Genomic DNA, 11,199 nt, shown 5'->3' on the forward strand with positions numbered 1-11,199 from the left:
GGGGTTATGATTGGACTGAAAATTAAATTGTCTATCATGGGTGGGTGAATATGTGTATGGTAGGAGAGTGTGTTGGGAAAAGTGCTGCATAAATGTGTGTTGGAGGGTATGAGTAATTAGCAGTGTGCTTTCTGTAGTTGTTAAGACAAGGCAAGTTGCAACATATGCTGTCCATTTACCATTTGGGACTTCTATATTAGGCCCATTCATAAATCCAACCAGTTGAATGTCAAGTTTTTCTCTTTGCAGCTATGAGAATTTTGAAGTGGATTTGATTATTGACACAAATCGAACCTGCAGGGTCTGGGAACCTGAGTGTAATCACATATTTCACAGATTTTAGCATTAAGTTGCAACATTGCAACATTAGAAAGTGACACCAAAATAAAGGGGCTTTACAACTCAGTGAAGGCACTCTAGTGTGGAAAGTGTATGGATAAATGCTTTTCTCCATCAATCATTAGACTGTGTTTTTGGTGGGCAAGTACACTGATGATGAATTGCATGCATTCCCTCTTCATTTAGACATAATTACAAAGACGCGTTTCTGCAGACATGTGTCTGGGCCAAACAGTCTGCATAAGAATGTTTCTGAGAAACAGGCTTTTTGGAAGAAAAGGGAAGAGGAGGAGGAAGTGAAGGGGTTATTGGAAAGTGAAACTTGTATATCATGTATAAAGAGGGAGATCCATGTGCTGTGAAGCATCAGGAGCTCAGAGTGAATGAAGACACAGCAGTGAGAGCCAGAACCTGTCTACAGCTCCAACCATGAACTCAGCTGTCGTTGCCTTCCTCACCTGTCTACTGGTCCTCTGTGCACAAGGTACTGTGAGAGTTTATTGTTGTGAATCCTTCATGACCATGATCCATTTAGTCTCAGGTTCTGTTGTCACTTGTTGCAACACAAGTCGTTTCCAGGTTTCAATGTGTTTCTGCTGAAAATGTTTGCAGCTGCTGAACAATGGTGGCAATGGTACAACAACTTCAAAGCTGGATGTAATGTGAAAATTGTTGCAGATAGTGATGAACTGTAATTAACAAGGTCCCGTCTCCTCCTCCCTCAGGACAAGACAACACATCTCAGAGATGCATGTGTTCAAAGGGTTTCGCCATGATCAACCCAAAGCTCATCCAGGGAGAGCCAGTCATATACCGTCCAAGCATCTTCTGTTCAAACACAGAGATTATGTGAGTAGCTGAGCTGAAATAAAGCACATCCACTGACGTGTTGTTCTTCAGCTTCTCTCTGACACGTCTCTCTCTTCTCTCTCAGTGTCAACCTCAGAGGAGTTGGAAAGAAATGTGTGAATCCAAACTCCCGACTTGGAAAATACATTCAGGAAAATATCAACAAGTAAGATGTCAACCCTCAGACACCATGACAAAGTGATGATGCTCAGGATCTCCAGCATCAAACACCACTGTGACTGGTCCAGGCTTCCACTGCTTTTTACTAACGCTGTCCTTTGTTGACTCAGGTCTGAGAAGAAAGGAGCTGTGACCATGACGACGGCCTCCAGTCAAACCAGTACTGTGAGCTCAACAAGAGTCCAGACCACATCCAAGCTGTAGGACTCTGCACTGTTTTCATCAGTGAAGCAGTTGTTCACCATCACTACTTTGTCATGTTGATACAACAAGTGTCTCTATGTGTTCATCATGTGTCATACTGACCAGTCTGTGCTTTCTGTTCTCTCTGCTGAAGTTGTCTTCAGGTGTATATAGCAAGTAAATCATCTAATAACTTTTCTAAGAAAATAAAAACATCCAAAATAAAATGGACTTGTGTATTTTGTTTCTCCTCATATTTCAATATTTCAAATGTGAAAATGACTCAATTTGATAAATACCATCAGCTACTTGAAATTTGAAGATTTCAAGATGGCTGCCATTTGTGCCAAAGGAAACATGAAAAGATCTTCATTACTGCTGTGATTGATCTGTTTTCACAGATTAGTACTTTGTCACGTACACAGTCTGGGACTCGTACCATATATTTCCTCATTGTTAAATTGTATGATTTGAGATCGTTCTTACAGAAGATTTGTGGATAAACTTGTTAGAAAAAAATTTGTGATCCCTTACAGACTCACTGAGGCCCGTTCACGTGAAGTGTGTGAGTGTGTGAGGGCTGTCCTGTCACATCATCAAGTCACTGAGTTAGTGAGTGAGTTCTTTGTGCTCCCTCACCAGAAGTCAGTGTTGATACTGACTACAAGGAAATTACCCACAGTTCATAGAGTCTGAACGGTTCCACTTCCGGTCCCTGTTCTGGTGCTGGTCTTGGCCCTGACTCTAGTCCCGGTTCTGGTCCCTGTTTTGGTCCTAGACTCGGTTCGGGCCGTGGTTTCGGTTCCAGCTTTTTGTCCTGGTCCCAGTTCCCATATGGTCTTGATTCTGGTCCTTGTCCCAATTCCGATATGGTTCTGGTTCTGGTGGTCCTGCTTCTGCTGGCTCTGATGGTTCTGGTCCAGGTCCCAATTCTGGTCTCGGTTCCAGTTCCACTACTGAACCAGGTCTGGTCCATTTCCTGGCTTTGATATGGTCTCGGTTCTGGTTCTGGTGTCCTTGGTTCTGGTCCTGGTCCTGGTTCCGATGCCATCCTGGTTCTGGCCCTTGTCCCAGTTCTGATCCTGTGGTCCTGGTTCTGGTCCTGAGAGGGGGATCATCAGTGATGTCAGTTCAGTCAGTGAGGGTTCAGGGCCTGGACTTTTATGGAATTGGGCCAAAGCATTTCCTTGTCAGAGGTGGCGGCCGGTCTGAGATGTTCCATACTTCACCATCAGAAGGTTCAGAGGAGCTTTCTGAGTGAATCTGACATCTTAATTAATGTGCACGGTACTGTCCCTGTTCAACAAATAAATGAAATAGAGAAAAAAAAGAAAAGAAAAAAAAGTGACTTTTCTTTGTGAGTCCAGGCTTCAGAAGAACCACACTGAACTGGAAGGGACTGGCTACCATGACCCTTATCTGTGTTTACTGAAGCCTGGCATATGAACCGACGTTGATGTTGATATTACTGTAAATAAGGTCAGTTTGTTCAGTCAAGACCTTGTTTGATTGTTACATTATTATATTGTGTTGAACTCTTTTATAGATGCAGTTATTATGACTTGGCTGTACCGTGTTTTCACTTTTATTGAGTAAGTAAAAACCCAGAACTTTAAATGACAATCACATTTCCTCTTTACCACACTGTTCAATCCTCAACAGTGAAAGTTTTCAGATCTACTTTCAAACTTTCATTCAGAACTTTGGTTTGTAAACACACTGTTTTATGAAGATCTTTTCAGGTTTCCAATTTCACAAATGGCAGCCATCTTAAAATCTTTAAATTCAGTAGCTGGTGGTAGGCTATTTAGCGAATTGATGGCCACAGAGGAATGAACATGTCATTCATTTGAAATATTTGTGTAATAGGCCTACTCTACTGAAAAATTAAGAGAAACAAAAGATACAAGTCCATCAACTGTTTTTTTTATTGTTGAGGTTTTTATTTTCTTGAAAAAAAGTTATTAAATACAGATTATTTACTTGTTATACACACCTGAGGACAACTTCAGGAAAGAGAACAGAGAGCACAGACTAGTGGAACCTCTTGAGAACAATTCTTAGCCACAGTATATAGTCTTTCCATCAAGCCAGTGAATATAGGCTACTATGATATTGATGAAGGAAAAACTGACAGAGGGCAACCGTAGGCTATAGATATTATTTTGAAATTAAAATAGCACTAAGCCACATTGAACTCAGTGTGACACATGATGAACACATAGAGACACTTGTTGTATCAACATGACAAAGTAGTGATGGTGAACAACCGCTTCAAAGCATAGTTGTTATTTAAAAATTAAAATAGGCTGGCACTAAGCAACATTGAGCTCCTCTGATATGAACTCACTTTCACTTTTCTGTAATCTTATAGTCAGCTCTATGACCTGTGAGAAGCACATGGTTCAGTTGGTGATGCGTGAGGAGAAACAACGGACACAAGTCTGAACTGTTTGTTTTTGATGTTTAATTAAAAAAAGATTATTAAATAGATACAGTATTTTATACACACGAGAGAACAGAACAGACTGGTCAGTATGAAACATGATGAACACATATAGACACTTGTTTTAACAACATGACAAAGTAGTGATGGTGAACAACTGCTTCACTGATGAAAACAGTGCAGAGTCCTACAGCTTGGATGTGGTCTGGACTCTTGTTGAGCTCACAATATTGGTTTGACTGGAGGCCCTCGTCATGGTCACAGCTCACAGCAATTGAAGGCTGGACCAGTCACAGTGGTGTTTGATGCTGGAGATCCTGAGCATCATCACTTTGTCATGGTGTCTGAGGGTAGATATCTTACTTGTTGATATTTTCCTGAATGTATTTTCCAAGCCGGGAGTTTGGATTCACACATTTCTTTCCAACTCCTCTGAGGTTGACACTGAGAGAGAAGAGAGAGACGTGTCAGATAGAAGCTGAAGAACAACACGTCAGTGGATGTGCTTTATTTCAGCTCAGCTACTCACATAATCTCTGTGTTTGAACAGAAGATGCTTGGACGGTGTATGACTGGCTCTCCCTGGATGAGCTTTGGGTTGATCATGGTGAAACCCTTTGAACACATGCATCTCTGAGATGTGTTGACTTGTTGTCCTGAGGGAGGAGGAAACAGGACCTTGTTAATTAAAGTTCATCACTATGTGCAACAATTTTCACATTACATCCAGCTTTTAAGTTGTTGTATACCATTGCCACCATTGTTCAGCAGCTGCAGACATTTTCAGCTGAAACACATTGAAACCTGGAAACTACTTGTTTTGCAACAACTGACAACAGAACCTGGGACTAAAAGGATCATGGTCATGAAGGAATCACAACAATAAACTCTCACAGTACCTTGTGCACAGAGGACCAGCAGACAGGTGAGGAAGGCAACGACAGCTGAGTTCATGGTTGGAGCTGTAGACAGGTTCTGGCTCTCACTGCTGTGTCTTCACTCTGAGCTCCTGATGCTTCACAGCACATGGATCTCTGTCTTTATACACGGTTTCACATGACATCATATCACAGCGCTGCTGTGCACCATGACACAATAGTTTCACTTTCCAATATCCCTATCACTTCTTCCTCCTCTTCTTCCCTTTTCTTCCAAAAAGCCTGTTTCTCAGAAGCAGAGACACTTCAGACTGTTTGTCTGCAGAGAGACTTCTTTTTCAACTGGTTGGATTCATGGATTGACCAAACATAGAAGTCCCCAATGATAAATGAACAGCATATAACAATAATAATGAAAAAAAAAATAACAGTTAATTTATTTTATATGTTACTGTAAATACTTTTACAGCTGCTCAACAACATTTAACACAGATAAAAATGAAAAGTTCCATACACATAATCACACATCAAAAGCTAATTTAAAAAGGTGAGTTTTGAGCTGGGATTTGAAGGTTGGGAGGTGTGTGCAGTCTCTGATGGATTTGGGGAGTGAGTTCCAGGTGGAGAGGGCAGCGACAGAAAAGGCTCTGCAGGTTCCCAGGTTTGGTGCTTGGTCTGTGCAGGTACAGAGAGGAGATTTCCTTCAGATGAGTGGAGGTTGCAGGAGTGGGGATGGTGGAGCAGGTCTGTGAGGTATGGGGGGCCTGGTTGCTAAGTGCTTTGTGTGAGGAGGAGGAGGAGGAGGAGGAGGAGGAGGAGGAGGAGGAGGAGGAGGATTTGAAATTGTATACTGTGTGTGATGTGGATGTGGAGCCAATGCAGGTTTTGGAGGACGGGGTGGTGTGGTCTTGTGTTGAAGTTTATTGAGGAATTTGGATGATGAGCCATAGAGGGTGCTATTGCAGTAGTCTCATCTGGATGTGATGCATGCATGATGCAAGGCAAGTTTATTTATATAGCTCATCTTTACAAACAAAAAGCACTTACACTGTTAATCACATTCACCCATTCCAACCAACACTGTCCTACCATAAACACACATTTACACACCACTGATAGACAATTTTGGTTTCAGTCCAATCATAACTCTGACACAATATTAATTAAAAAACCCTCAAAATTATTGTAAAAGCAGCGTCAGTGCAGACATGTGTAAGACACACAGTCAAACAGTAACATTGGTTATAACTCACAAAGTCATAGACTAATCATAATGTAACTCACATGTCTAAAGGGATGAAATTAGTTGTTAACCTTTATATCAAAATGGTCAGTTGTTGACCTCACTGTGCCATCATAATTTGCAATAATATTATCACCATTGGCTTTTATATTCAATGCTGTAACACAGGAAGGACAGACTTATTTGGCTCATGGAGGATAAAACCAGTGGTCATTTTTGTTTACTCTGCTTTAACTTCTGTCATGCAGTGCATAGTCTTTCCATTTTAAACTACATAATTAGCCTGTGGGACTTTCTAAGAAATGGGATATGAAACGGAAACAACTTTTCAAAATTACCTTGAAAGAGTTCATCATATTTCAGAAATAATTAATATTTACACTCTTGAATACTGTTTGCTGCTGATTTATAAAGAATAAAATATCGAGCAATTTTATTTGTTTAGATTTAAACAAGTACAGCTAAATTAGGGTGACCATTACTCCATCCTCAGATACAGCAATGAAGTCATATTGTGGAGTATACAGACATACGAAAGCCACTGGCCTGAAAAGATGGAAAAAGGTCAATATCTTATTCATTAAAACAAAATGACAAATCTCAGCCTTCAGTTTGTTTGTATGGATATCATTATCTCTCTTCTGAGCCACCTTCTGGTCAGGTAACTTTAAAGGGATAGTCCAACTTTTTTGGCAAATTCATCTATTTCCATAATCCCTATGGTCATAGGGGTAAGTTTATTACCTGTAATTATCGGTGCATGTTGTTTTGAGATCCCTGAGGCAGAGACGTGAGCTGCTCAGCGAATACAATAGAGGTGAACGGTACATTGTCCCCTGTTCCTCACAACTCTTTAAATACACAATCCAACAACTCCAAAACGCTCTTGTTGACAAGTTGTGACCTGTACATTCATCACGCTATGAAATAATCATGTAACATTACAACAGTAAATTATGTAACATTACAACACATGAAGCAAATACTCAGAACTACTTGCCCTTTTGAAATCACTCTGCCCAGCAGCCATGTCTGGAATGTAGTTCTGGCAATGCATTTGCCTCAATAACAACTCCATCTCGTAATGTTTCATTATTATTTCATAGCACCTTAAAGATGACATGGGGGGCTGCACCATCTACCTGAACTCCATCATTCAGTCTTATGCTCCCTCTGTGTTCCAAGGAATGTTGAGTGGTATCAGCATCCCTGTGCACACTCATGTGTGTCTCCATCCTCTGCAGAGACCACCTGCTCTCCTAACACTGTTCTGTGATCTGTTGCCTCATTTAAACATCTAGATTCCTAACTATTAACACAAATCAGAAGTATTTTTTATTTTTAAGTATTTTTTAATCTATGTATGAAATTCTGGTTCCTTTACCAAAATGACCAATGTAACTGTTTGACAGTGTCTATGTCTGTACTCATGTCACTTTACTTTAGTTTGAGAGTTTTCAGTTTTAAAAAAAAAAAAAGATGAATATTTTGTAGGGGTTATGATTGGACTGAAAATTAAATTGTCTATCACGGGTGGGTGAATATGTGTATGGTAGGAGAGTGTGTTGGGAAAAGTGCTGCATAAATGTGTGTTGGAGGGTATGAGTAATTAGCAGTGTGCTTTCTGTAGTTGTTAAGACAAGGCAAGTTGCAACATATGCTGTCCATTTACCATTTGGGACTTCTATATTAGGCCCATTCATAAATCCAACCAGTTGAATGTCAAGTTTTTCTCTTTGCAGCTATGAGAATTTTGAAGTGGATTTGATTATTGACACAAATCGAACCTGCAGGGTCTGGGAACCTGAGTGTAATCACATATTTCACAGATTTTAGCATTAAGTTGCAACATTGCAACATTAGAAAGTGACACCAAAATAAAGGGGCTTTACAACTCAGTGAAGGCACTCTAGTGTGGAAAGTGTATGGATAAATGCTTTTCTCCATCAATCATTAGACTGTGTTTTTGGTGGGCAAGTACACTGATGATGAATTGCATGCATTCGCTCTTCATTTAGACATAATTACAAAGACGCGTTTCTGCAGACATGTGTCTGGGCCAAACAGTCTGCATAAGAATGTTTCTGAGAAACAGGCTTTTTGGAAGAAAAGGGAAGAGGAGGAGGAAGTGAAGGGGGATATTGGAAAGTGAAACTTGTATATCATGTATAAAGAGGGAGATCCATGTGCTGTGAAGCATCAGGAGCTCAGAGTGAATGAAGACACAGCAGTGAGAGCCAGAACCTGTCTACAGCTCCAACCATGAACTCAGCTGTCGTTGCCTTCCTCACCTGTCTACTGGTCCTCTGTGCACAAGGTACTGTGTGAGTTTATTGTTGTGAATCCTTCATGACCATGATCCATTTAGTCTCAGGTTCTGTTGTCACTTGTTGCAACACAAGTCGTTTCCAGGTTTCAATGTGTTTCAGCTGAAAATGTTTGCAGCTGCTGAACAATGGTGGCAATGGTACAACAACTTCAAAGCTGGATGTAATGTGAAAATTGTTGCAGATAGTGATGAACTGTAATTAACAAGGTCCCGTCTCCTCCTCCCTCAGGACAAGACAACACATCTCAGAGATGCATGTGTTCAAAGGGTTTCGCCATGATCAACCCAAAGCTCATCCAGGGAGAGCCAGTCATATACCGTCCAAGCATCTTCTGTTCAAACACAGAGATTATGTGAGTAGCTGAGCTGAAATAAAGCACATCCACTGACGTGTTGTTCTTCAGCTTCTCTCTGACACGTCTCTCTCTTCTCTCTCAGTGTCAACCTCAGAGGAGTTGGAAAGAAATGTGTGAATCCAAACTCCCGACTTGGAAAATACATTCAGGAAAATATCAACAAGTAAGATGTCAACCCTCAGACACCATGACAAAGTGATGATGCTCAGGATCTCCAGCATCAAACACCACTGTGACTGGTCCAGGCTTCCACTGCTTTTTACTAACGCTGTCCTTTGTTGACTCAGGTCTGAGAAGAAAGGAGCTGTGACCATGACGACGGCCTCCAGTCAAACCAGTACTGTGAGCTCAACAAGAGTCCAGACCACATCCAAGTTGTAGGACTCTGCACTGTTTTCATCAGTGAAGCAGTTGTTCACCATCACTACTTTGTCATGTTGATACAACAAGTGTCTCTATGTGTTCATCATGTGTCATACTGACCAGTCTGTGCTTTCTGTTCTCTCTGCTGAAGTTGTCTTCAGGTGTATATAGCAAGTAAATCATCTAATAACTTTTCTAAGAAAATAAAAACATCCAAAATAAAATGGACTTGTGTATTTTGTTTCTCCTCATATTTCAATATTTCAAATGTGAAAATGACTCAATTTGATAAATACCATCAGCTACTTGAAATTTGAAGATTTCAAGATGGCTGCCATTTGTGCCAAAGGAAACATGAAAAGATCTTCATTACTGCTGTGATTGATCTGTTTTCACAGATTAGTACTTTGTCACGTACACAGTCTGGGACTCGTACCATATATTTCCTCATTGTTAAATTGTATGATTTGAGATCGTTCTTACAGAAGATTTGTGGATAAACTTGTTAGAAAAAAATTTGTGATCTCTTACAGACTCACTGAGGCCCGTTCACGTGAAGTGTGTGAGTGTGTGAGGGCTTCTGTGTGTGACATCTTAATTAATGTGCACTGTTGTCCCTGTTCAATAAATAAATGAAATTGAAAGTGTGACTTTTCTTTGTGATTCCAGGCTTCAGAAGGACTGGCTACCATGACCCTCATCTGTGTTTACTGAAGCCTGGCATATGAACCCAGGTTGATGTTGATATTACTGTAAATAAGGTCAGTTTGTTCAGTCAAGACCTTGTTTGATTGTTACATTATTATATTGTGTTGAACTCTTTTGTAGATGCAGTTATTATGACTTTGCTGTACCATGTTTTCACTTTTATTGAGTAAGTAAAAACCCAGAACTTTAAATGACAATCACATTTCCTTTTTACCACACAGTTCAATCCTCAACAGTGAAAGTTTTCAGATCTACTTTCAAACTTTCATTCAGAACTTTGGTTTGTAAACACACTGTGTTTTATGAAGATCTTTTCAGGTTTCCAATTTTACAAATGGCAGCCATCTTAAAATCTTTAAATTCAGTAGCTGGTGGTAGGCTATTTAACGAATTGATGGCCACAGAGGGATGAAAATGTCACTCATTTGAAATATTTGTGTAATAGGCCTACTCTACTGAACCGTAGGCTATAGATATTATTTTGAAATTAAAATAGCACTAAACCACATTGAACTCAGTGTGACACATATGATGAACACATAGAGACACTTGTTGTATGTACTTGTAGGTGCTTGGTCTGTGCAGGTACAGAGAGGAGATTTCCTTCAGATGAGTGGAGGCTGCAGGAGTGGGGATGGTGGAGCAGGTCTGTGAGGCAGGAAGGGGCCTGATTGTTTACTTACTGTTTACTTACTTTATGTGAGGAGGAGGAGGAGGAGGAGGAGGATTTGAAATTGTAAACAGTGTGTGATGTGGATGTGGAGCCAGTGCAGGTTTTGATGCAGGCAAGTTTATTTGTATAGCTCATATTTGTATAGCTCATCTTTACAAACACACGACTGATAAACAATTTTGGTTTCAGTCCAATCATAGTTCTGACACAATATTAATCTAAAAAACCCTTAAACTATTGTAAAAGCAGCGTCAGTGCAGACATGTGTAAGACACACAGTCAAACAGTAACATTGGTTATAACTCACAAAGTCATAAACTAATCATAATGTCTAAAGGGATGAAATTAGGTGATACCGTTTATATCTAAATGGTCAATTGTCAATTGATGTGACATCATATTTTACGTTTTGCATCACCACTGGCTTTTATATTCAATGCTGTAACATAGGAAGGACAGACTCATATTTCCTGCAACTTACATGGCTCGTGGAGGATAAAACCAGGAAGTAGTCTTTTTTTTTTACTCTGCTTTAACTTCTTTCATGCAGTGCATAGTCTTTCCATTTTAAACTACATAATTAGCCTGTGGGACTTTCTAAGAAATGGGATATGAAACGGAAACAACTTTTCAAAATTACCTTGAAAGAGTT

The 11,199-nt window shown here is 40.1% G+C and overlaps 2 protein-coding genes and 1 long non-coding RNA gene across 3 annotated transcripts; 2 read left to right on the forward strand and 1 right to left on the reverse strand.

Moving 5' to 3' along the window:
• Nucleotides 1–694: 694 nt before the first annotated feature.
• LOC146960940 (C-X-C motif chemokine 11-1-like) lies at nucleotides 695–1,618 on the forward strand. The gene is made up of 4 exons (XM_085771923.1): nucleotides 695–823; nucleotides 1,065–1,188; nucleotides 1,274–1,354; nucleotides 1,479–1,618. The coding sequence occupies exons 1-4, from the start codon at nucleotides 769–771 to the stop codon at nucleotides 1,570–1,572; spliced, it is 354 nt and encodes a 117-aa protein (XP_085628049.1). The 5' UTR covers nucleotides 695–768; the 3' UTR covers nucleotides 1,573–1,618.
• Nucleotides 1,619–4,358: 2,740 nt separating this feature from the next.
• Nucleotides 4,359–4,989, reverse strand: LOC146960941 (uncharacterized). The gene is made up of 3 exons (XR_015035333.1): nucleotides 4,897–4,989; nucleotides 4,527–4,653; nucleotides 4,359–4,441 (listed from the first exon to the last, which is right to left on the reverse strand). It is a non-coding gene; the product is annotated as an uncharacterized LOC146960941 (long non-coding RNA).
• A 3,317-nt stretch (nucleotides 4,990–8,306) lies between these two features.
• Nucleotides 8,307–9,342, forward strand: LOC146960942 (C-X-C motif chemokine 11-1-like). The gene is made up of 4 exons (XM_085771924.1): nucleotides 8,307–8,435; nucleotides 8,677–8,800; nucleotides 8,886–8,966; nucleotides 9,091–9,342. Exons 1-4 carry the CDS (start codon nucleotides 8,381–8,383, stop codon nucleotides 9,182–9,184), a joined length of 354 nt encoding a protein of 117 aa, XP_085628050.1. The 5' UTR covers nucleotides 8,307–8,380; the 3' UTR covers nucleotides 9,185–9,342.
• Nucleotides 9,343–11,199: the final 1,857 nt, after the last annotated feature.

The sequence above is a fragment of the Trachurus japonicus genome, unplaced genomic scaffold, assembly GCF_045865225.1.
Source record: "Trachurus japonicus isolate A0001 unplaced genomic scaffold, Traja_1.0 AP029818.1".
Classification (NCBI taxonomy): Eukaryota; Metazoa; Chordata; class Actinopteri; order Carangiformes; family Carangidae; genus Trachurus; species Trachurus japonicus.

What these genes read in the sequence shown, in the direction of transcription:
- LOC146960940 (XM_085771923.1), top strand. Translation starts at nt 769, where the DNA reads ATGAACTCAGCTGTCGTTGCCTTCCTCACCTGTCTACTGGTCCTCTGT. An exon ending in ACTGGTCCTCTGTGCACAAG is followed by an intron (nt 824 to 1,064) that starts GTACTGTGAGAG and finishes CTCCTCCCTCAG; the next exon opens with GACAAGACAACACATCTCAG. An exon ending in ATTCAGGAAAATATCAACAA is followed by an intron (nt 1,355 to 1,478) that starts GTAAGATGTCAA and finishes TTGTTGACTCAG; the next exon opens with GTCTGAGAAGAAAGGAGCTG.
- LOC146960942 (XM_085771924.1), top strand. Translation starts at nt 8,381, where the DNA reads ATGAACTCAGCTGTCGTTGCCTTCCTCACCTGTCTACTGGTCCTCTGT. An exon ending in TGTTCAAACACAGAGATTAT is followed by an intron (nt 8,801 to 8,885) that starts GTGAGTAGCTGA and finishes CTTCTCTCTCAG; the next exon opens with TGTCAACCTCAGAGGAGTTG. An exon ending in ATTCAGGAAAATATCAACAA is followed by an intron (nt 8,967 to 9,090) that starts GTAAGATGTCAA and finishes TTGTTGACTCAG; the next exon opens with GTCTGAGAAGAAAGGAGCTG.